The sequence below is a fragment of the Balaenoptera borealis genome (genome assembly GCF_965194805.1).
Source record: "Balaenoptera borealis genome assembly, chromosome: 1".
In the NCBI taxonomy this organism is placed as follows: domain Eukaryota; kingdom Metazoa; phylum Chordata; class Mammalia; order Artiodactyla; family Balaenopteridae; genus Balaenoptera; species Balaenoptera borealis.
The window spans coordinates 154,919,103-154,939,985 of record NC_138860.1 but is presented as its reverse complement, the minus strand read 5'-3'; the positions used below and the strand labels follow the sequence as shown (position 1 = coordinate 154,939,985).

Genomic DNA, 20,883 nt, shown 5'->3' with positions numbered 1-20,883 from the left:
CAGAGGGAGCAGGTTCCTCAGCAGGGCTATGCAAAGGGGAGCGGGCACCTGGGAGAGGTGAGTGCTCTGCCCTGGGGGTGAGAGCAGAGGCGAGGGGCCTCTCAGGGAGATTGTGACTCCCGTCCTCCTCCTCGTCCCACACGCACATCTGATGCACCTGCAAATCCTGTTGGCTCTGTCTCCAGTGGTCCAGAGCCTGACCGTCTCTCACCACCTCCACTGCTACTGCCCTGGTCCGAGCCACTCCCACCTCTTGCTGAGACCACGGCAGACAGTCACGACCTAAATAAGGTCAGTCATTCCATGTGACTCCTCCGCTCAAGCCCTCTGCTGACTCGTCAGCCTCTGTGGAGCAGAGCCAACACCTACAAGGCCTATGGAGCTGGCAAGGCCTGGCCCCTTCCTGCCCTGCCTCACCCCCTGCCTCGCCCCTGAGTCCCCTCCCTCAGGTCTCACCGCTCCGCCTGCTTCTGCAGACATGCGCACCTCGTTTCCTCTGGGTATTCTCACAGCTCACGCCTTCACCTCATTCAGGACTTCTCCGTGTGGTCTTCCCCGAGCACCTGATTTCAATCGCGAGCCTCCTCTCACGCCTCTCCTTCCCTGCTCTGTTTTACTCACAGCACAAACCTCCATCTGAGAAGTATCATTTCATGTCTGTACTTTGTTTACCCTTTCTCCTCCCACTGGAAAGTGTGCTCCACGAGGGCACGCTTTCTGTTCTCTTGTCCCCGTGGTACCCCCAGCAGCCGGAAGAGAGACCTGGCACCTAGTAGTTACTAGACAGCTACTGAGTGGGTGAGTTCCTGTCCTAGATGGACGCTGCACTGCCTGACTTTCAACATCAAGCCTGATTCTGTGAAATATGCAGTGGCCCCAGAGAAAGCAGGAACCCATTTCTCTTCCTCCCAGAGTTCCCGACGCCTCCCTCTCCTCGTTGTCCCTCCATTGCCCACTCCCCCCATTGCAGTTCCCTCCCCAGGGGCTCTTTCCTTCTCCAGCCCGGGACCCGTGTCATGCTTGCCTCCCACCCCAGGCCTTCCACAAGGCCCCATTCTAGGGGGGCCCCACCGACCTGTGCCCACACCTCCAGCAGAGCTCCCGGGACCCTCTGCTCTCTGGGAAGCAGGTGAGGAGGCTGGTTTGCGTGACAGCCTGGGATTTGAACAGTCCGTGCATTTGTTCTACTTCAGCGTGGAACCAGCCACGTCTTTCATTTTGGGTCATGGCCGTTCAGTTTCCTCCCCACCGTGTTCCTGCCCGGATTGCACGGGCTCCCGCCTGCTTTGCCCTCACTCCTTCTGTCGCTCTGCTCCTCTCTCTCGCCCGGGTCTCTCTCCTTGACGTCTTCTCAGGCCCTTCCCGGCCCCTCTGTAATCACCTTCCTGCTCCCTGTCTGTTTCCAGCTCTCTCTTGTTCTCTCTCCCTGACATTCTGCCTCTCCGCTGTCCCCCATCTCCACACGATGGCCTTCGCTTGGCTGTTTTGCTTTTCACCTCTCTCGGCCTCTCTCTCTCTGCCTTGCCATCCCTGACACTGTGTTTTCTCCCCAAGTGTTTTCTCTAGCCTCTTTTTGTCTCGGCCTCTGTGTGTCTTTCTCAGCCTTCCTGCCTGACTCCTGGTTTCTCGCCTCCTCTGTGTCCATACATCTCTGCCTCTCTCCACCTGTCTCTGCATCTCTGTGTCTCTGTCTCCGTGGCCCATTCCCTGTCTCTGTGCCTCCTCGGCCCCTCTGCAGCCCCTGACACCGAGAGGGCCCGGAAAGAGGGGAGCCGTGAGACACTTCCCTTCAACTGCCCCTTCGGAACCTGCAAGGCCTCTGCCTGCCCGAATGTGCTGAGGCTGAGGCCTGGAGCTGAGGAAATGCATCTGTCATTTCTGATGGAAAGGGCCCCTCCCAGGAAGCCTCTGCCCTCCTCCCCCCGACTCCCTCTCGCCTGCCGATGAACTCTGGGAGCACCTGAGGGAGAGCCGCTTGCCTGGAAGAGGGTTCCACGCGGGAGCAGCCTTCCAAGGAAAACACGGCCTTGATAGATCCCGTGTGTTGGGAGGGAGCTGGTTCCGTACACGGTAAATCGCCAGTCTGACGCCCACTGCAGGGCCCCTGCGGTGGGACTGGGGGGAGCCCCCAAGTTAAGGTTCTCCTCCTGGCGCAGCTGGACTCGGTGCCCGGAGAGGGGGTGCCGGGAGGCCTGGTTGTGCGTAAAGCTCGAGGGTACCTGGCAGCCAGGCCAAGACCCCTGGAGAGAGGGAGAGATCAGGGTGGGCTGGGTCCAGGGAACTGGAGCACACCTAGGGGCTTGTGGTTACAAAGTGGGCTCATAGCCAGCACCTCTCTCTTCTCACATCAGGGGGCGCTTCTTAGCTCCATTTTAGGGGAAGAGACATTCAGTTCAGAGAGGAGCAATGACTGTGAAAGGTCCACAGCAAATTAGGGGCAGAACTGAGAATGTTTAACTCGAAATCTAGTCCCTCCTCCCCTCCCCTCTTCCATTTATGGTCAGAGAAGACTCCTGGGAGAGGGGTGTTAGCTTGGCCTGGATGTGAGGAACATCATTCATTCACTCATTTATTCATTTGCCAAGCATTTACCAGGTCTCTGCTCTGTGCTAGGTGTTCAGAGGCCACAGAGGTGACTCTCACACATTTTCCACCTTCAAGGAGCTCACAGAATGAGGGTTGACACACCCAAGGTTAAAAGTGACTGGAAATGTGTGAAAAGCACCGGTGGGAACTAGGGAAACCTAAAGGAAAATCTGGGGAGATCTAAAGACGCCTTCCAGGTGGGAGGAGGGCAGTCAGGGAAGAGGTCTATGAACTGCACTAGGAGGAAGGGTATTGCAGGCAGATGGAACAGGCTGGAGGGAGGGGAATAGTGAGAAACCGACGAAAGGAAAGGACGGTGAGGGTCCAGGTCCCTGGAGGGAGGCCCTGAGGAGGGGAGGCTGGACTTTATCACAAGGACAAGGATGTCATGAGAGGGTTGAAGAATGGTACAGGCAATATAGTCTCAGATTTGCATTTTAGATTTGAAATATATGGAAAGGATTGGCAGGGATGCTGGTATAGTGATTAAGATGGCTCAGAATCCTGTCTCAGCCACAAAGCAGCTGTGCAACAAATTAACTTCGCTGTGCTTGGGTTTCTTACTCTTTAAAAAGGAACTCATAATAGTACCTGCCTCTTAGAGCCACTCTTGAGATAAGATGAGATTATGCAAAGGCCTGTGGCGGCTGTCAATGACGGAGTAGGTGCAAATCTAAAGCTGCAGTTCAGGTGTGCACAGAGTGAGGCGCTGCGCTGCCTCAGTGGGAATTTAATGCTCACTGAGCAGGTAGGAAATGTGACCTTAGTCACGCTTGGTCCGGCTTTGCCGATTGCAGGATGGTACACTGTGTGAAGGTGCGGAGGGGGCTGCTCGGGTCCTCAGTCCCCTGAACTCGTGGCTCCGTCAGAGCTGTCCCTGGCCCCTGCCATGTGGCCCTTCTGGCCTGGCAGCTCTGGGAAGCTCCCCCAGGCACATTCTCACCCGAGCGGTCCTAAGTCCTTTCTGTGTGCGGGATCCACAGGCTTTGCTCTGTCCCTCCACACAGTCTGGATCTGCAGAACAGGGCGAGGAGCGCAGAGCCGTTCCCTGCTGGAGGAGGGAGAAACTAGGGGAGAAGTAAAACATCGCCGTTATCTTAACATATGCTTGGGACGAGGGTCACATCACACAAGCAAGGGTCTAACTGACCAGCTGAACAGTCTGTACAGGGACAGAGGAGTGGGATGGGGAAGCCAGCCATTCCGGGGAAGGGGACAGGGACAGGTCCAAGGGCAGCTGCTCCTGGCTTCACTTTTCCTCTCCCTGCCCCTCATGGCTTGGCCTGTGCTGGCTGGGCTGGCAGTGCCCACCCTGCCCGGCCCCCTTCAGGAAGCGCTTCCCATGAGGGAATCCACCTCATGGGGAACCAGCAGCTAAGACCTCTCCCCAGCTCTCGTCCCGGGCACAGACCCTGTCACTGCTCCCGCCCTGGGATCCTCCCTGAAGAGTAGAATAGACACAGGTGCGTGCAGGGCCACTCAGGCTCACTGCCCCAGACTTGGGTCCACGCACTCAGACACATAAGGACAGGCACACCTGGTGTTCGTATGTGCTCGAGGAGACATTCTACACCCATCACGCCTCTGTTCACAAACATTTGAACATAAGCCACTCACAGTCTGCCCTCTTGTCTACAGATACATTCAATAAACACGCCTTCGCACAGAACCACAGATGCGAAAGTCAAAGTGCACACACGTGGACACACACGCTTGAGTTCATCCATACACAGACGTGAGTACCCACGGATCCTTGTGTGCACTGACATATACAAGTGTCACACACACACATACTCACACATGTCCTTAATCAACAGATATTTACTGAGACCGTGGTCATGGGGGATGCATGATGCTAAGTCCTGGAGAAGGAGACAGAGAGAGTCCTTCAGGTGGTATGTTAGTCTGCTTCGGCAGCTATAACCAAGTACCACAGATGGGGGCTTAAACAACAGACATTTATCTTCTCGCCATTCCGCAGGCGGTTAGTCCAAAATCAAGATGTTGAAGGTGCTGGTTTCCTCTGCGGCCTCTCATTTTGGCTTGCAGATGGCCGTCTTCTCCCTATAACTTCACATGATCTTCCCTCTGTGCGTGTCTGTGTCCTAATCTCCTCTTCTTCATAAGGACACCAGTCATATTGAATTAGGGCCCACCCTAATGACCTCATTTTAACTTAATTATCTCTTTAAAGGGAGTTCCATCTAAAATACAGTTACATTCCGAGGTACGATGGGGTTAGGGCTTCAATATATGAATTTTGAGGAGACAAAACTCAACCCATGGCAGGGAGCTGATCTCTTAGAGGGAAGATAGACCCAAGAAACAGAAAAAGAAAATGATTCAACTCTGATAAGAGCTAGGAACATACAGACAGGGACTGAGGGAGAGAACGTGGAGGTGTGCCGTGGCGCCTTAGACATGGCGGTTGGGTAGGAGTTTGCCGAGCAGGTGCTGCCTGTCCTGTCCTGGGCTGAGTGCACTCGGCAGGGCCAAGTCTGTCCACCCCTGCGTTGCAGACCTGGCCTGGACTGCGGCTCAGCAAGTGTGTTAGAGGTGGACAGACAGGTGTGTGGACCAGTGAGTGTGGCGCTCCCTGAAGAGACCCCGCTTTTGTGCAGGAAAGCCCTGAAGAAGAGGCAGGTGAGGAGACACCTGGTGCCTGAATGCCTGGGTGGTCAGACAGGGTGGGGATGGCCTGGCAGGAACCCAGAGCCCGAGCCTGAAAAGAAAGCAGGAGGGAGGGATGGTTGGAGATGCCGAGGGCTGCCCTGAATGTCAGTTCTGGGTCTGCTGTGTGACTTTGGGCAAGTCACCTAACCTTTCTGAGCCAGTTTCCTCATCCTTAAAATGGAGGATAAAATCGTAGCTACCTCACAGAATTGCTGTGAGGATTAAATGAGATCACGTGTGGGAAATGCTTAACACATTGCCTAGCACATAATTAGTAGGTAATAAATGCTGGCTAATATTGCCATGATTATTAGTACTCTTTTTGGAAAGCAAACATGCCACATACCTGAGTCATTCTTGGCTCCACCTCTCCTTTACCACGCACATCCACCAACCACCCAGTTCTTGCTGATTCTGCCTCCTTTATGGGCCTTCAGTCTGGCATGCCTCCTCCATCCCCCTGGGAACAGCCACATCAGCTCCCATCTGGGCATCCTACCAGGCTCCCCCTTGATTTCCCAGCCTCCAGCCTCTCACTCACCAGTCCAGCCTCCACACTGGCCTCCAGAGAAACTCTCTAAACTGCAAAGCTGGTCATATGACTTCCAGGCTTAAAATCCTCCAGAGCTCAATACCACCCACATGATAAAGGGCATTCAAGGCCTTTCAGGCTCTGGCCTCAAATTCCAGCCATGGTCAACATACACCGTACCCACTGGCATACTTCCCAGACTCCAAATATCTCAAGTTCGCTCAGATTTCTGGGCCTTTGCACATACTGTTCCCTCTGCTTGGCAGGGCCCTCCCATCTTCTCTACCCTGACAGCTCTTACTAACCTCCCTTCAAGATTGAGATCAAGAGTCAGGAAGTCCTGCCGTGGCCAGAGACAACTAACCCCGCTCTGGGGCTCCTGGGAGTCAGGCCCGCTCTGCTGCACTGCTGCTGTCTTGAGTGCCTTAAGAGTAGGAATTTGTCCTGCTCTTTCGGATGTCCCTGGCACCTGCACAGTGCCTGGCTTAGTCGGTTCTCAAGACATTCTTTGAATCACTGAACGAAAGCCTGACCCTGTGAAGTAGAGACTGTTCTCTTAGTTTTACGGACAAGTAAACTGGAGTTCAAAAAAGCTAAGCCATCTGCCCAAGCTTACATAACCAGGCGAAACTACGGGCAGATCCCTATCTAACACAGTTTTCTCTGCCTGGGTTTCTCTTCCTTCCTTCTCTTTTCTGGCTCATTGTTTAGACTCAGTTTAGATATCACTGCCTAGAGGAAGCCCTCCAGGCTCTTTCTTCTGGGCTCACCCAGCACTTCTTTTCTCACAATACTGTAGAGTAGACTGTTTCTTCCATGTGGATTGTGAACAGAGGGCCCAGGGCTGCCTCTAGGGTGTTCAGGGTCTCTGTCTATGGAAACAATGAGTCATTCAAAAATCAGCATGTCATCACCATTCTGGAGACCCAATTTTGTGGGCACCTACAAGAGAAATATCACATTGGCTAGTGGAAGTGACCCATTTGCCAGGCTGCTCTGCTAGGAGCAGCGTCTGGTCATGGAGTCCCAGGTCTCACCCATAGAAATTAATCTTGGAGCTCTTCAGGGCATCTGGTCGACCTCATGCATGAAGAAGAGGGTGGAAAAAGCCCTGAGGGGGAGAAATTGACCAGAGCCCATGCAGGTCTCAGTCCAGGCTCAGCATCCCACCTGAATGGCACTGCTGGCTCTGGACAGTCTCAGGCATCAGAAAGGGACTTGGAAAAATTTGAGGAAAGCACTCCAAAGTGTGGGGCTGCCTGAGGAGTGGGGCAGGAGCAGAGACCTTGCCCAGACCAAAAAGCAATACCATTAGGGACTATATCCATCCTGTTCACCAATGGGACAATATAGCTATGGGACCATGCATATGGCCAAACCTATGGAGTAACAGAGTTACTTAAAATGTGGGTGGCATTAACAGAAGAATAGTCTCTAGATCAAGCGAGGTCAGTATCTGCTATTTTCTGCCGGCCAGTGCACATCTAAAATTAGATGTTCAGTGATGAGCTCCCTGTTTGAAGAGGAACAGGGAGGAATTAGACTATGTTTAGCGATTAGAAGGGTCATTACATAGAAGGAAAAACAAATTAATATTGTGAGAGCCCAAAGGGCAAAGCCAGGGTGGGGGATGAAAGTGGAGAGATTTCAGCTAGATTTTAGAAAGTATATTCTAATAATTCCAACTCTTCAGAACTGGACTAGGCTGCCTGGGGAGATAGTGAGGTCTCTGTGCCTAGAGGTGTGCAAATAGTGGGTGGATGGGCCACCCTCTGAGAGGCTTCTGGGCAGATTCCTGCCCTGGGCGTGGTCCAGTTAAACTCTCTCTCTCTGTAAGGCCTTTCCAACCCTAAGCTTCTGAAACTAACCCTTCAGTGAGAATCTATCTTGTGCTGGATATCATGGGGATGAAAAGAGAAGAGAGCTGGAGCTGCAGCCCCCAAGGTGCATGTGTCATTATGGGGGGTGGGGTAGTGGAGGTTCTAGGGACTCTGAAAGCCCAGAGGGAGGAACCATCTTGCACCCTGACCACGATGATGCCTTTGAAGGCCAAGGATGTTGACATTCGAGAGGAATGCTGTCCAACTGAACTTTCTACGATGATGGAAATGTTTTATATCTGTGCTATCCAGTAGGACAGCCCTCGAAATGTGGCTAGAAGGCTGGATTTTTGATTTAATTTAATTTTAATAGCCATAAGTGGTGATTGCCTACTGTAGTGGGCAGCACAGATATAGAATATTTCCATCATTGCAGAAAGTTCTTCTGGACAGTACTACTCCAGAGAGTTTCAACAGGCAGCTCCATGACCCTGAGGCCCAGAAGAGGTTCTGCCCTGAGGACCCTTCCTTTCCTTCCCTCATAGTGTCAGTAACACAGAGAGGGAAACCTCCAGACTGGGAGACAGAGTACCTGCTTCAGCACTGGACAGGCCTGCTTGCTGTGTGACTTCGGGTAAATCCCTCACCTCTCTGGGCTACAGCTTCAATAAAATGAGAAGTCAAACTATAACAGGACTTTTAAAATTTTATTTTTTTCAAATGAAGACTCAGTGGGTCTGGGGTTCGGAGCGTCCTCTCCTCTCCTCTCAGGAGAGGAAAGGAAGCCTTCACTCCTTACCCACTCCCCGCTTCCCCCTTTCCCTCCATTGCCCCCAACCTTCCACCACCCAGGCCTCAGCTCCCAGCGACCCGAAGAACTTTTGTATTTACCGCTTAGCACTTGCTGTACAGGTCTATGACCTTCTTTAGAAACTTTTTCTTTATGAGTTTATTTTGGCTTGTGCCAAGCATTCATAAAATTCCTAGGGAACTGGGGGTTTAAAAGTCGGGCTTGTAAAAGGAGTAGGTGGGAGGGGGTGAGAACTGGGCAGAGAGGGGAGAGGACGGCAGCCTGCCCTGGGAAGCCAGAGGAAAAGGAGAAGTCTTCCATTCTCCACTCCAGGCCTCCCCACCTGTGAGTTCTGAGTCAGGTCATTAAAAGGGGAGAAGAGGTGGAGGAGAGAGGAGAGGGTGGATGGAGGGAGTTGGGAGGAAGAAATTGGAGGCACGGAGGCTGAGATGTTCCCACTGGGCAAGCAGAGCTGGGCCCGGTTCTGATAAGGGGTCCCTCTGGCTTGTCTCGGGTTTTTCTTGTCATTCATCTCTCCTTTGCCTTGGCAGCTCCTCAGCTGGAGACACTGGTGAATGGCGCAGAGAGCACAGGGCATATGAAACAAATTAGGTCTCCGTTACAGCCACCCAGAGGCGGGTGATAGATGGGGGCCTGCGTTCACGGCAAAGCTAATTGGCAACACACAGAGACATCCAAGAAAGTATATTATTTTGCCAGACTTTGGAGTCATTGAGCTTTTTTTTTTTAAATTGTAGAACATTATACAGCCGGAGATAAAAAGCACAGTGAAAGTTTTAAATCTAATAAAAGCATTTGACTGCAGAGTAACAATAACATACACAGAGAAGTTTGATTTGGATTCAGGTTTTATTAATGTTCTTTCATTGCAAAATGTTTCCAATTAAAAAACAATTCCGAGAGCACCACATTAATAAACCGCTTGTCTTTCGGAAGGGCCAGAGATTTGGAAATGCAGTGGTGGACAAATACACACACATACACACACAGTGCTACCAGGAGCTTATTCCAAAGCCTAGTGTGTTCCAAAGTGGGGTTTGTTCAGCTCAGATCTGGAGAGAGGTGAAAAACCTCATGGCTGAGCTTGGAGAAAAAGCACCTGAAGTTTATTCACCATCACCCTGATCCAAGGACCCCCAAATCATCCACAAACCTGGCCCACATGTCACCAAGCATGGATTAGCAAAGACTGGAATATTCTAGGCCTCAGTTCCCCCACTTACAAAACGAGGCTGTTGGGTTCAGTGGTCTGAGAGGATGTCAGGATTCCTCCAGGGGAATCCTTCGATTGTCCCCAAAGTTTTCTTAATCCTCACTCTAGAAAAAGTTGACTAAATCTGAAATTGATTAGCAACAGGACACCCAACCACTGTTGAAACCTGTCAAACCAGGGGCTGGTGCTTGTGCCTAGTTGTTTGTAAAGAGTAACTAGTCATTTGACCGACCCCAACTGGAAGTCTCAGAATAATCAGCCGTCTGCCTAATACGGTGGGGCTGGGGCTGGGTGGGGATGTCAGATGATTTTTAACGGGGTGGTTTTCAAAGGAACTTCGTGTTTGCAGAGTGAGTGGTAAATTAATCAGTTCCTTGACTAATTCCCGACAAGTTGTTTTTAGAAGAACTGGTCATTTTCAATTCAAGCACGTATTTAACTATATCCAACTATTTTGTTTTCTGACCCCACACAAGTGCAGTTTTAACGCTGATGAGGAAATACAATTCTAACTTGGTGCTTTTGTAGGTGACTTGAGCTGTTTGGCCTCTGAGGCCCAGCCTATGTGGGTCGGTTTGGGGGAGTTAATATCTCCTTAGCAGACATTCCCTGCACTGATTCATCCGGGGGGCGGAGCCCACAGGAATGCTGGTCATAAACCTAAAAATAAGCTCCTCTTTTCCCAAAAGTAAGAAGTTGGGTCTTCGTTCCAGGAGGGTGTCAGAGAGGGCTGGGCTCAGCTTTCCAGCTGTTCGCATCTTTGGCAGCTGAATCTTCATTCTCATCCCTTCACACACCCCGCCCTCCGCACCCCGCCCCAGTCATCTCTCCCATCCAACCTCCGGCCCAGGCCCCTGATCTAGAGCCCCCCAGAGATGGGCAAAGACAGCCTCGAAACCCACAGAGTCACTTGGTCAAGGCAGACCCCCAGGGCCAGGTTTCCAGGGCTCTTCTGATCTGGGACCTAGGGCAGCCAGCTCAGCACCAGCTTAAAAGCTCTTCCTGGGTCAGCTTTTCAAACAGAAGAGAGAAAGGGAATTAACTCATTTTTCCTTTGGTGGCCTCTGCTCCTACTCCGACTTGCCCTTCCCATAACTTCGGTGTCCCACGTGGATTTCCGAGGTCCTGGAGAAAGGCCACAAAGTGTAGAGCCTGGTCTGAGGCGGGTCAGTCTACCTCTCAGCCCCACTGCACGACCTGATGACCCCTCCCACCCCCTGTCCCGGCCACCACACCCCAGTGCCTTGGAAGGCTGGCTCGGTCTGGAGGTGACCACTGCCCCGGGGCTCTCTCCTCTCCACCTTCCCAGGGCCTGGATGGCCTTTGAGTAAACAGATAGCCCAGTGAGGTATGTGATCAATTAGCTTTGCTGAAAATACAATCATTTTGTTATTCCAAGCTGATGAGAAGGCCTCTTCGGCCTGCTCTCCCAGCCTCCACATGCCAATCAGCCCGTGTCACCGATACAATTTTCCACATAAACACAACCTTTGTGCAACATCTACTCTTGTAAATAGATGTAATTCCCAAACCAAATAACGCACTTGGAGGGGAAATGGATATTACGCATGCAAAAAGAAAAGCCGGCGATTTTTACACTTTCCAGGCAACAAAAGATTACCCCTAATTGCGACCGGGGAGGGGGAAGTGGGGCGGGTGGGTGAGGGGGGCAGCGGCCTCGGCCGCTGGGAAGTAGGGAGGCCAGCTTCCAGGCGGGGTTTTTTTCTCCCTCTGCACATGTGTGAGAGCAGACCACCAGGAACGGCTCAACCCGGGATTTGTCCTGTTTAGGCATCGGGGAGAACGTGTTGTTGTTCTTGATATCTTAAGGGAAACAGCAAGTTACTTAATTATGAGGTTCGGTCTCCCTTGCCAGGAGGGACCCCCTCCAAACCCGAAACTGTACGCATCCTGTTGCAGAAATGTCCCCCGACATTCCTGGATGGGAATGGTCCTGGTGGGCCGGGGAGTGTGCGAGTTCCTCTGAAAGGCCCCGGTGTGCCTTTCTCGATGTTCTGCTCGCTTAAGTTGATTCCTGAGTTAGACCTTGAAAGCCAGGGAAGTTCCCGGCAGCCGGGACGGAGAACGCCGCAGAACCCACTGTGTAATCCTGGCCAGGTTCTGGGCACGGGCTGCCTCCTGGGTATCCCAGCGCCAGGGAAATGAAAGCTGGGACACCCCCTCTCGTGCCTCTGGTCTCCCCGTGCCCCCCTGGTGTGGGAGGGAAAAAGCTCTTTGGGGTCACCATCCGCCCTTGCGCAGGTCCCAGGCCAGCCACGGTGGGTAGGGGAGCTCCAGAGGGGGCGAGCAGCCCATAGGAGGAAGCTGCGGGCTTGCAGAGTACCAGCAGGCCTGGGGGCAGCGTCTCCCGGGACCCGCAGCCAACCCCATGCTGGGCCAGGCAGTGTGACGCACATTAGAGCTTTACCTGGAGGTGACAGCTGGACAGTGCAAGAGTCACAGAAGATGTTGTTTCTGATGAGGATTACTTCTGTCTTTTGCAAACTTGTTCCTATTAGCAGGTGAGTGATGCCATCTTGGTCTCAGTGCTTTATCTCACCTAAGTTCAAAGCAGTGAGTGAGGAGTCAGGGAAGGGGTTGCTGGTTGGTATATGAGAGAAGGAGCATGGGCGAGCAGAGAGGAATAGGCAGAGTGACCATGGGGCTCCCTTCCAGAGGGGTGGGCAGTTCCAGTAACACTTCAGCTACAAAAGATTTTTCTTTCTGACCCCCATTCCCACCCTCCCCTCCCCCTGCCCATGAAACGCGGCCTAAGAACCCTTATCCCCCAGCTTCCATCCGTCCCGGGCTCCTGAAGGCCATCTGAAACTCATTAGCTGCTTGAAATGATTGTCATGGGAGCCCTTGATGGAGAACAAGAAAGGGAGAGGGATACTTTTAAAGGACAGCAATCGGGACCCAAACGCTGGCAGATGTTTGGAAACTGGGCTGTTGAAGAGGGGCCTCTGGGAGGCATGGGGGCCACTCCTGGTCCTGACCCTGGGCCGGGCCCCACCTCCACACGCCTTTGTCTTGCAGCAGTTCCAGGAGCCTAGGCTCCTTCGCTGAGGAGGAAAGACCGGTGGCCCTGGGACGCTACAACCCAAATCAGAGGACATCTGTGCTGGTCACTTGATTCAGTTTCAACTTAATTCATGTACTTCGTAGATGAAGCAACTTTCTGTTTGTAATAATGAAATCATAAACTATAAGAAATGTTGGAATTATGACAGTATACAATATTAAGATCATGGAACTAAGAGTCATGGAATTACAGACTCTCAAAATACAGAACTTGGACTAAAAATATCTTTGCATTGTAGGATTTTAGAAGCCCAGACTATTAGAATATATCAGAATATATAGACTGTTAGAATTCTTGAAAAAATAATTTATAGAATCACAGATATGATTTAGGTTCTTAGTAGCATAAAACATTAGAATTATGGAATTTTAGGATTATGGAATCAGAATTCTATAATACTAGAATTGTAGAGCATTGGAAATATGGAAGATAAATTTATAGGAATCTAGAATTGTGGTCTCTTAGAATCAGAATGCAAGAATGGTGGAATGTTAGAATACTAAGTTAAGGAAACATTGAATGATAAACTCTTAGAATATTGGCACCATGGAATGGTAAAATTAGAAAACCATAGACTTTTACAGTCCTAGCAGTTTATAATAACAGACTCATTGGATTACAGACTCTTAGAATCACAGATAATTAGAATCAGAAAGTGTCTGTTTTGTTAGAGAAGTATAGGATCTATGAACTACAGAATTTTGGAATTATAGGCTTTTAGACATAGGCTTGACGAATTTTAGAGGCAAAAAGGGATTTAGAGGTCATTTAGCCCTACTTGTGGCCCAGCCCGAATCTTCACCTAAGTCTACACACACACACATACACACACACTCACTCCTGTGCTTATCTCTAGACAACGCAGTCTAATTTTATCGTTCCCTGCATCTCCCAGAGCTGCCAATCCCCTTTCCTGCCTCCCCTCTCTGCTCTGCCTCTCATCATCACAAATTCCTACTACCCTCTGTTTTCCGAGGGACAGTTTTGCTTTTCTCTCTGCAAGTCATCCAGCGTCTTAACTCACCACGCCTGTGCCTTGCAGGACAAGACCGTTTCAGTGATAACATATTAGTGAAATGAAGCTTCGGCCCCCTTGGGGTGTGGCAGCGGGGAGCAAGAGGGATGGGCAGACTTGTGTGTCTGGGTTTCTGTGGCCTCTGTCCCAGAAACAGCAGCAAACAGGTCCGGATTTGAACCTACACAGCCCATTCCTTCTGGAAGGATATAGAGCCACAGCCGAGGCTGAGACTGAGCAGCGTGGCCTCTCTAGGTGAGAGGAGATTGGAAACCATAAACCATTTCATGCTTATTTGTTTTATGATCCTCATGGGCTGGGGTTTACACAAATCGGACAACATGTGGATTAGATAATTTGCTGGGAATTAACAGCCTCTGATGGTTATCAGTCTTAGCGGTGATGGAAGCTGAGTGGATGAGGATGGTTCAGCGATGAGTTGATGATATTATCATGTCCTCATCGGGGTTTGGAGAGATGTGGAGGCTCATCACCCGCCATAAATGCCCAGAGGGGGACAGTATACGTACTGCAAGGGGATGAATGGTAACACTCTGGATTTTATTACAACGTTTAGGAATAAACCAAAAACAGAGCAGCCAGCTTCAGCGTCACCCTGGTACTTACAAAACGTTCACTTCCTAGTGAATTCATCCCAAAACTCTAAAAGGACTGGCCAGAGATAAACAATTTAAATATGGAATCTCCTGCTTTTTATTCAAGCCCCATAAAGACAGAGTCTGTGTAGTGGCCGCTTAAATTGGAGGCTGTCTTCCTCAAAAGACCTTTTCTCTGGCTCAGCTCACGCACAGAATCTCCCGGTCCCAGGTTCATCTGAAGCATCACAAGCCTCCTTAGGGAGGAGCGGCTCGGGTTAGAAATGCTAAGAGATCTTGCGATTTTCCCCATAGCTGAAACTTTGTAAACAACCCCTTTCACCAATTTTAAATCTTTTCTTAAAAATCAATTTAGTTTAGAAACTGCAAAGCCCCCAAACCAAATTGCAGTGTTCAACTGGTTCTAGAAATACCGTTTCGATGTAGCCGAAATTTTTCCCAAACTGAAATGCCTGCCTGAGAGGCTCCAGGGACATTCCAGAAGCACTAGACCAGCCCCACCAGCGATGCTGTGTGCCTTTAGGCAAGTAGATCTCCTCTCTGGGCCCCAGTTGGCCCACCTAGAGTTAGGAAGTTGGATTAAACAATCTAAACTTGGGAGCAAAAATATTAGAAACAGGAAAAGAACAATTTGGCTTTGCTTCCTTTTTGTGAGTTGAATTTCAAATTAGTCAGGCCAGTGTTTCTATTTATTTTTGAGGCAGTTCATCCAAGAATTGCCGTTTTCATGGCTCTAGCTTTTGATTTCAGATGCTAAACAACGAAACCACGACCCCAAACTTCCTCAACTACTGATGGCAGCTTTTGTACACATTTTCAATGGTGTGGCATATTGGGTTAGCATACATGACAAACGCTATAGTCTCCTCAATATTGAAAGAAAGAGAGAGTGGAAATGAGCTAATGGGATGGCCAGCTGGGTGTCAAGAGGTCTCGCTGTGTGACTCTCAGTCTCCCTACCTATAAAATGGGGAGGGGATTCAGATAGGAGGAAATCTAGATATTGTCTTCCTGCTCCAAAACAAAGTCTGACTTTCTGAGGCTTCAGCCCTGCTTCTAAGCAAGAATGTTGGGTGGATTGTGCCCTGTTACATCCGCAGCCCCTCTGGGGCCACCCCTGCTGATCCCAGTGATGGGAGGGGTGGGGCCCAGGGAAGTGGAGAGCCTTTACAAAGGGGACAATGGCAAATCCCCAATTTGTGGACAAGTCCTTTCACTGGGAGCCTGAAAGGCCGAGGAGGGCTGGGCAGGGTGAATGGGGCAGAGGGGGTGAGGACCCTCTTGTCGTGGCCCCATTGAAAGTCCCTGGACCTGTCAGCGATGAAAGGAAGTGAGTTAAAGAAGCAAATGAGGGGGCTGTGCTGGGGGCTCGGTGATCCCCTAACACGGATGAGGAAGAGGACGGGAGGGCTCAGGCCGCAGGGACAGACAGGCAGGCAGGGCGGCCCCGCAAGCCTGGCTGGCTTGCCAGCTCCTCAATCAGGCTTTCTGCTTTCTTGACGTGAAGGCTAACTTTCAACATATTACAGTACTACATGTCCTCTCGCAGGGGTCGCTGTGGGGATAATGGCTGGAACATCTGAGGCTGGATCTCTTGGGAAAGGCCAGTGTTGGCGGGAAGGTTGAGGGGTTGGTATCAGCTGGTTTGACTGCAGGCCCCAGACCCGTCCAATCCATTCAGCCAAAATATCCTGTCGGGACAGCGCCTGACCAGCTGCCCCAGTCCCACGGCTGCTCACGACAGACAAGCGTCAGTTCCTCCACAAATGGATCAGTTTAGACAAGCAACAGGTCGGTACAACCAAAACAGTCAGTTCAGCTATAAAAATGGTGCGGGAATAAAGTTTTTTATTCAGTTTTTTAAAAGTAGCCATGCAACTTACTTGACTATTATATAAGGAAAGAGCTAATCAGTTCACGGACGCAATTGCTCTGTCTTATTCAAACAGTGAACGACTTGGCAGGTCTAGAGGTGGAAACATTGAGAAACGGCCCTTTGGTCCAGTCAGGCAATGCTGTGACCGTGGACTTCTCCCTGTCCAACCCTCACAGAGACCCAGCCAGACATTCTCCAGTAGGGGGAATATTCTGGATTCTTCTAAGTGCTGCCTGAGGGGACTTGGAGCTCCCTGGGCATTTCTCTGTGGCCCCATTACCTTCCTGGGCCCACTTGTATTAACTGCATTTAACAAAAAGCAAAAACGAATTGAAACAAAATGAAACCTCTCAATCTATAAATATTTCTCAGTTAACCAGTTAGGGAGAGAACAGGACAGACCAACTTTCCCTCTTTCAAGAAGTAAAGAAAGAGAGGAAGAGTCAAAAGAAGTGTGAGTGGGAGAAAGAGGTGGAAGCAACAGGGAATGAATAGTGGAAATAATAAATCCACTTTGCCTACGTAGAGCACTTCGCAGAGAGAACATACTGGACAGTGTGTTTCGTATCCATTAACTCGTGACTACCCTTTGATAATTATGTCCATTTTAAAGATGGGGAGACCAAGGTCTAGAGCAGCACAGTAACTTTGCCCGTGTTCCCACAGTCAGTTGATGGTGGAGCTGGAGTACAGCTGGGTCTCCTGCCCCTTGCTTCATGCTGTGAATCTCAGAATTATAATGTTAAAACTGGTGGGGAGGGGCTTGGAATCATGCAGTCTTACCCCTCATCGTTGGGGTAAAGAAAGGAAGCTCATACAGAAGAACCCAGAGTCCTTACCAAGAGAGCACAGTACGTCAGGACAGTCCCCGTCTTTCTCTGAGCTGAATGTCCCTCAGCGGCAGAAAGTTCTTCCTTCTGTCTAACCAGACTCTCTCTTGCTGCAGGGCCAAGCCTGGAAGCTCCTCCTTGTGGCCAGTCTCTTGAGGTGAATGTGCCAGGTATGCTGAGCCTGGGAATGGGCTACAAACCCCTCTTCCCCTGAGGTAGCAGAGGGTCTGGATGGTGGAGGATAGCCCAGAGGGCTGTCTCTGTGTTTGGTGAGTAAACAGCAGAGTCAAGTTTCTAGCCCGTCACTCTGCAGCCTTTCAGCGAGTGAGAGGCCGGGTGGGCCGGAGGGAGTTCCCGCGGGGGGCACATGAAGAGGTCTGGTCTGCTGGGCTGGGGCCCAGGGAGGGCCGGCTCTGGACGGCCAGCAGTCAGCCTCTGCAGGCCGTGGAACTTCACACCTTTGAAAGGCTCCAGAGCGGCCTGCAGAAAAAATAAACCGTTCCTCCCATCCGTGGCCAGTCGGCCATCCTCAGGGGCTCCCCATCATGCACACGGAAACCCTGTAAAAGGGCCCAGTGTTTCCTTTTCCACTCCCCGAAAGGATGCGTGCTGGGCCTCGCGAGGACTGCCGAGCTGGGCCAGAGCGCTCTGTCCATGGCCAGCGGGTCTGGTTCCAGCCTGACTCCCTGTGGGATAAGCCACCCGGCTCTCTGAGCCTTGGTTTACACATCTGGAAAACAGGAAGAAAAATAAATCCCTGAGAGTTTTATTCTGTGTGTGTTTGATGGTGAAGTAAGGCATATATATGAAAGTGCTGGGCGCATAGTAGATACTTTATCCACGTCTCTCTCCTTCTTTTACAGCCTACGTAACCTGGAGCAAGTCTGGTTTCCTCTCAGAGCCTCAGGTTCCTACTCCGTAAAGTGGGATGACTGCTTCCATTGTCAGGGTTCAACGAGGCAAGGGGTTAGCACGATGCCTGGCCCGCAGAAGGCTCTCCAGCTGTAGTCTCCTCTCTTCTTCCTTCCTGTTCAGCCTTCCTCTGGGTCTCAGGTGCAAATGGGAATGAAAATGACCTCCAGGTCGAGAATGCTGTAAGGATAAATGTGATGCCACAAGCATTTGATGAGCATCTCAATGCCACAGAACTGTAGGAGAGAGAGCTCAAAATGCTTCGAAAGCAAGCAGAAAGAACACAAGTGTCAGAGGGCCCCAGGGTTATCATAACAAGTCACACTAGGGCGTGGCTCTGGCCTCATCCAGTGATGGTTCAGGCAGAAGTGTTGGGAGCCTTGAGGAGAAAGGGGGGTCCTTGCTGCCTGTCGGCACGAAGGAGGACTTCCTGGAGGAGTGCTCTGTCCAAAGGTATGGAACCTAGTCTTTCCACTCGGGTCTAGTGTGCTGCAAATGCTTGCAGCCCAGACTACTGCTGGCTCCCAGCAAGTTGGGAGACACCCCAGGAAGTGCCCTCGTTCTCCCACCTGGGCCTTTCAGAGCTGGCAGGAGACAGTCAGAACTAGGACCAAGAAGTGGGCAGATGCAAGAGCAGAATCCAGCGTGAGCTCTCCTGGGCTAGTGAGCGCCCTGTCACAGCAGGTGTCCAGCAGTGACTGGAGGACCCTGTGACGGGTATGGAACAGGGGCTGTGGCAGTGGGTGAGAGGTGGGAACATCTGGGAGGCAGGCTTTGGAGTCAGGCACACCTGGACTCACGTTCCAGCTTTGCAATTCACCCTGCGTGACCTTTGGTTAGTCTCCTAACCTTCGTAAAGTCTCAATTTCCTCATAGGCAAATTGGCAGTAATTCCTACTTCAAAGAGTTGTTTTGGAGATTAAATGAGATAGTGTAAAGCATTTAGCAAAGCAGAAACATGCAGGGCTCTCCCTGTTACAGTGGAGAGTCTAAGGTCTTGACAGGCGGAAATCTGTAAGGGGTTAGGGTTCTCTACTCTTGAGGATTCTGAAATCATAGGAGACTGAGTCCACTTATTTAACAGAACACTTACATAATGCTTGTGCCAAACACTTTTGTAGGGGCTTTACAAATATTCACTCACTTAATCTTCACAACAACCCCATGAGATCAGGACTGTTATTACCCCCAATATTTTTTTAAAATTTTTATTGGAGTATAGTTGATTTACGATGTTGTGTTAGTTTCTGCTGTACAGCAAAGTGAATCAGTTATACATATACATATACCCACTCTTTTTAAGATTCTTTTCCCATATAGGTACCCCCAATTTATAGATAAAGAAACTGAGGCAGAGAAAGTTAAGTAACCTGCCCATAGTCACGCAGCTGAGGAAGTGGTGGAGCTGAGATTGGACACCGGTTTCAGAGTCTGTGAGCATAAGATTCTAAGACCACATGATTCGAAAACTGCTCCCTGTTCCTAAGATTCCAGAGAGCTCAATATTATGGGACTTTCATTAATAAAAATGGATGTCATGATGAGAAGTTTCTAGAGCAGGAGTGGGCAAACTTTTTTGGTAAAAGGCCAGACAGTAAATATTTTAGGCTTTGCAGGCCATAAGGTCTCTGTCACCACACCCCAACTCTGCTGCCGTAGCCAATAGCTAAATGAATGGGTATGGCTGTGTTCTAATAAAACTTCCTTCCCCCAAAAACAGGTGGCAGGTGGCTCTGGCCCTCGGGCTGTAGTTTGCTGACGGCTGTTCTCAGGATACAGCTCAGGGGTCTTCTGCTTGGCTGAGCACCCTGATGGGGGCTCCCTGCAGAGATGAGGCTTTGGAGAGGCAGAGGGGCGGCTCCCCGGGTGTGGGTGCTTCTGAGTGTGGTTTTCTCTCTCTGTCCTAGAGAGGCTGTTGAAAAGGCTCCTCTTCCAGCAGTGGAGCCTCGTTACTCACCGGCTAGAAAACAATGTTAATTTCCCCCAAGCAGGAAGCAGCTGCACTTGTGAGCTGGGCTCATTTTGCTGCATGAATATTTATGGCATGTCCCCTAATTAAGCCCAGAAATCAAATTTTCCCTGCTTGCGGGGGCCACACAAGACCATAAGGCTGTGTCAGGAACCAGCCTCTTGTGCCTGTGAAGTAGGGTTGTCAACGAAACATTTGTGTCCGGAGCCACGTGGCCAGGGCCAGTGTCCACAGGCCTGGCGGGGGTGGGTGCTCCCTGGCAGGTCAAGCACCCTTGCTGTGGTCACCGGCTGGGGTAGGGGGACGCCTCGGCCACCTCACTGAGCCCTGGTGCGTGGCTATTGTCCCCGATCTGCGTGGGGTGACACAGAGGTGACTCCAGGCATGAGCCTCAGCAACGCTGTTTTTCTGACTCGGGGATTTATGACTGGGGTCTCGAAGGTCACTCTAGTGGCAACAGCTCAGGGAGGGAGAGCCCCCGGCTGGGAGCTGGGTTTGAGTTCTTCCTCTGACACTGATTCTGTAGACCTGGACAGGCCCACCAGCTCTCCAGCCTCAGTTGCCCCATTGTCACAGTGACGGAGGAAATCGCAGGATCGTCAGGATCGTGGAGTCTTATTGAGACTCAAGGGAGGTGACGGAAGAGAAAGTACTTGTGGGGATGGTTCCCACCACAGTTCTGGGGTTTCCTTTGCCCCCAGGCCCTTCCCCTCTTAAACCTGAGGGCTGAGGAAAGCCCACTCTGCCCAGCCCAGTAACCTTGAGAGTTTCCGGAAACCATAAATCTTGGCTTTTCCTTGAGGGGTCCTATCTCCAGAGAACTGCTTGCGCTCTCATATCCTCTTCCGCGGAGCCAATAAACCAAGCAAATACCATAAAGCTCCTCACCCCAGCCTGAGCCCTGATGGTTGGAGTCAGAGGCGGCATCAAGAAGGCAGAGTTTC

General features: G+C 51.0%; 1 protein-coding gene across 2 annotated transcripts in view; it reads left to right on the top strand.

Annotated features, from left to right (window-relative positions):
- LOC309618222 (uncharacterized protein) overlaps positions 1-19,168 on the top strand; it is a 221,892-nt gene extending 202,724 nt beyond the window's left edge. For both annotated transcript variants that reach the window (XM_082371658.1, XM_082371664.1), the window contains one exon: positions 17,175-19,168. In XM_082371658.1, the coding sequence (XP_082227784.1) occupies positions 17,175-17,219 (45 nt within the window). In that variant the 3' untranslated portion in view covers positions 17,220-19,168. The remainder of the gene's footprint in view (positions 1-17,174) is intronic.
- The last annotated feature ends 1,715 nt before the right edge of the window (positions 19,169-20,883 follow it).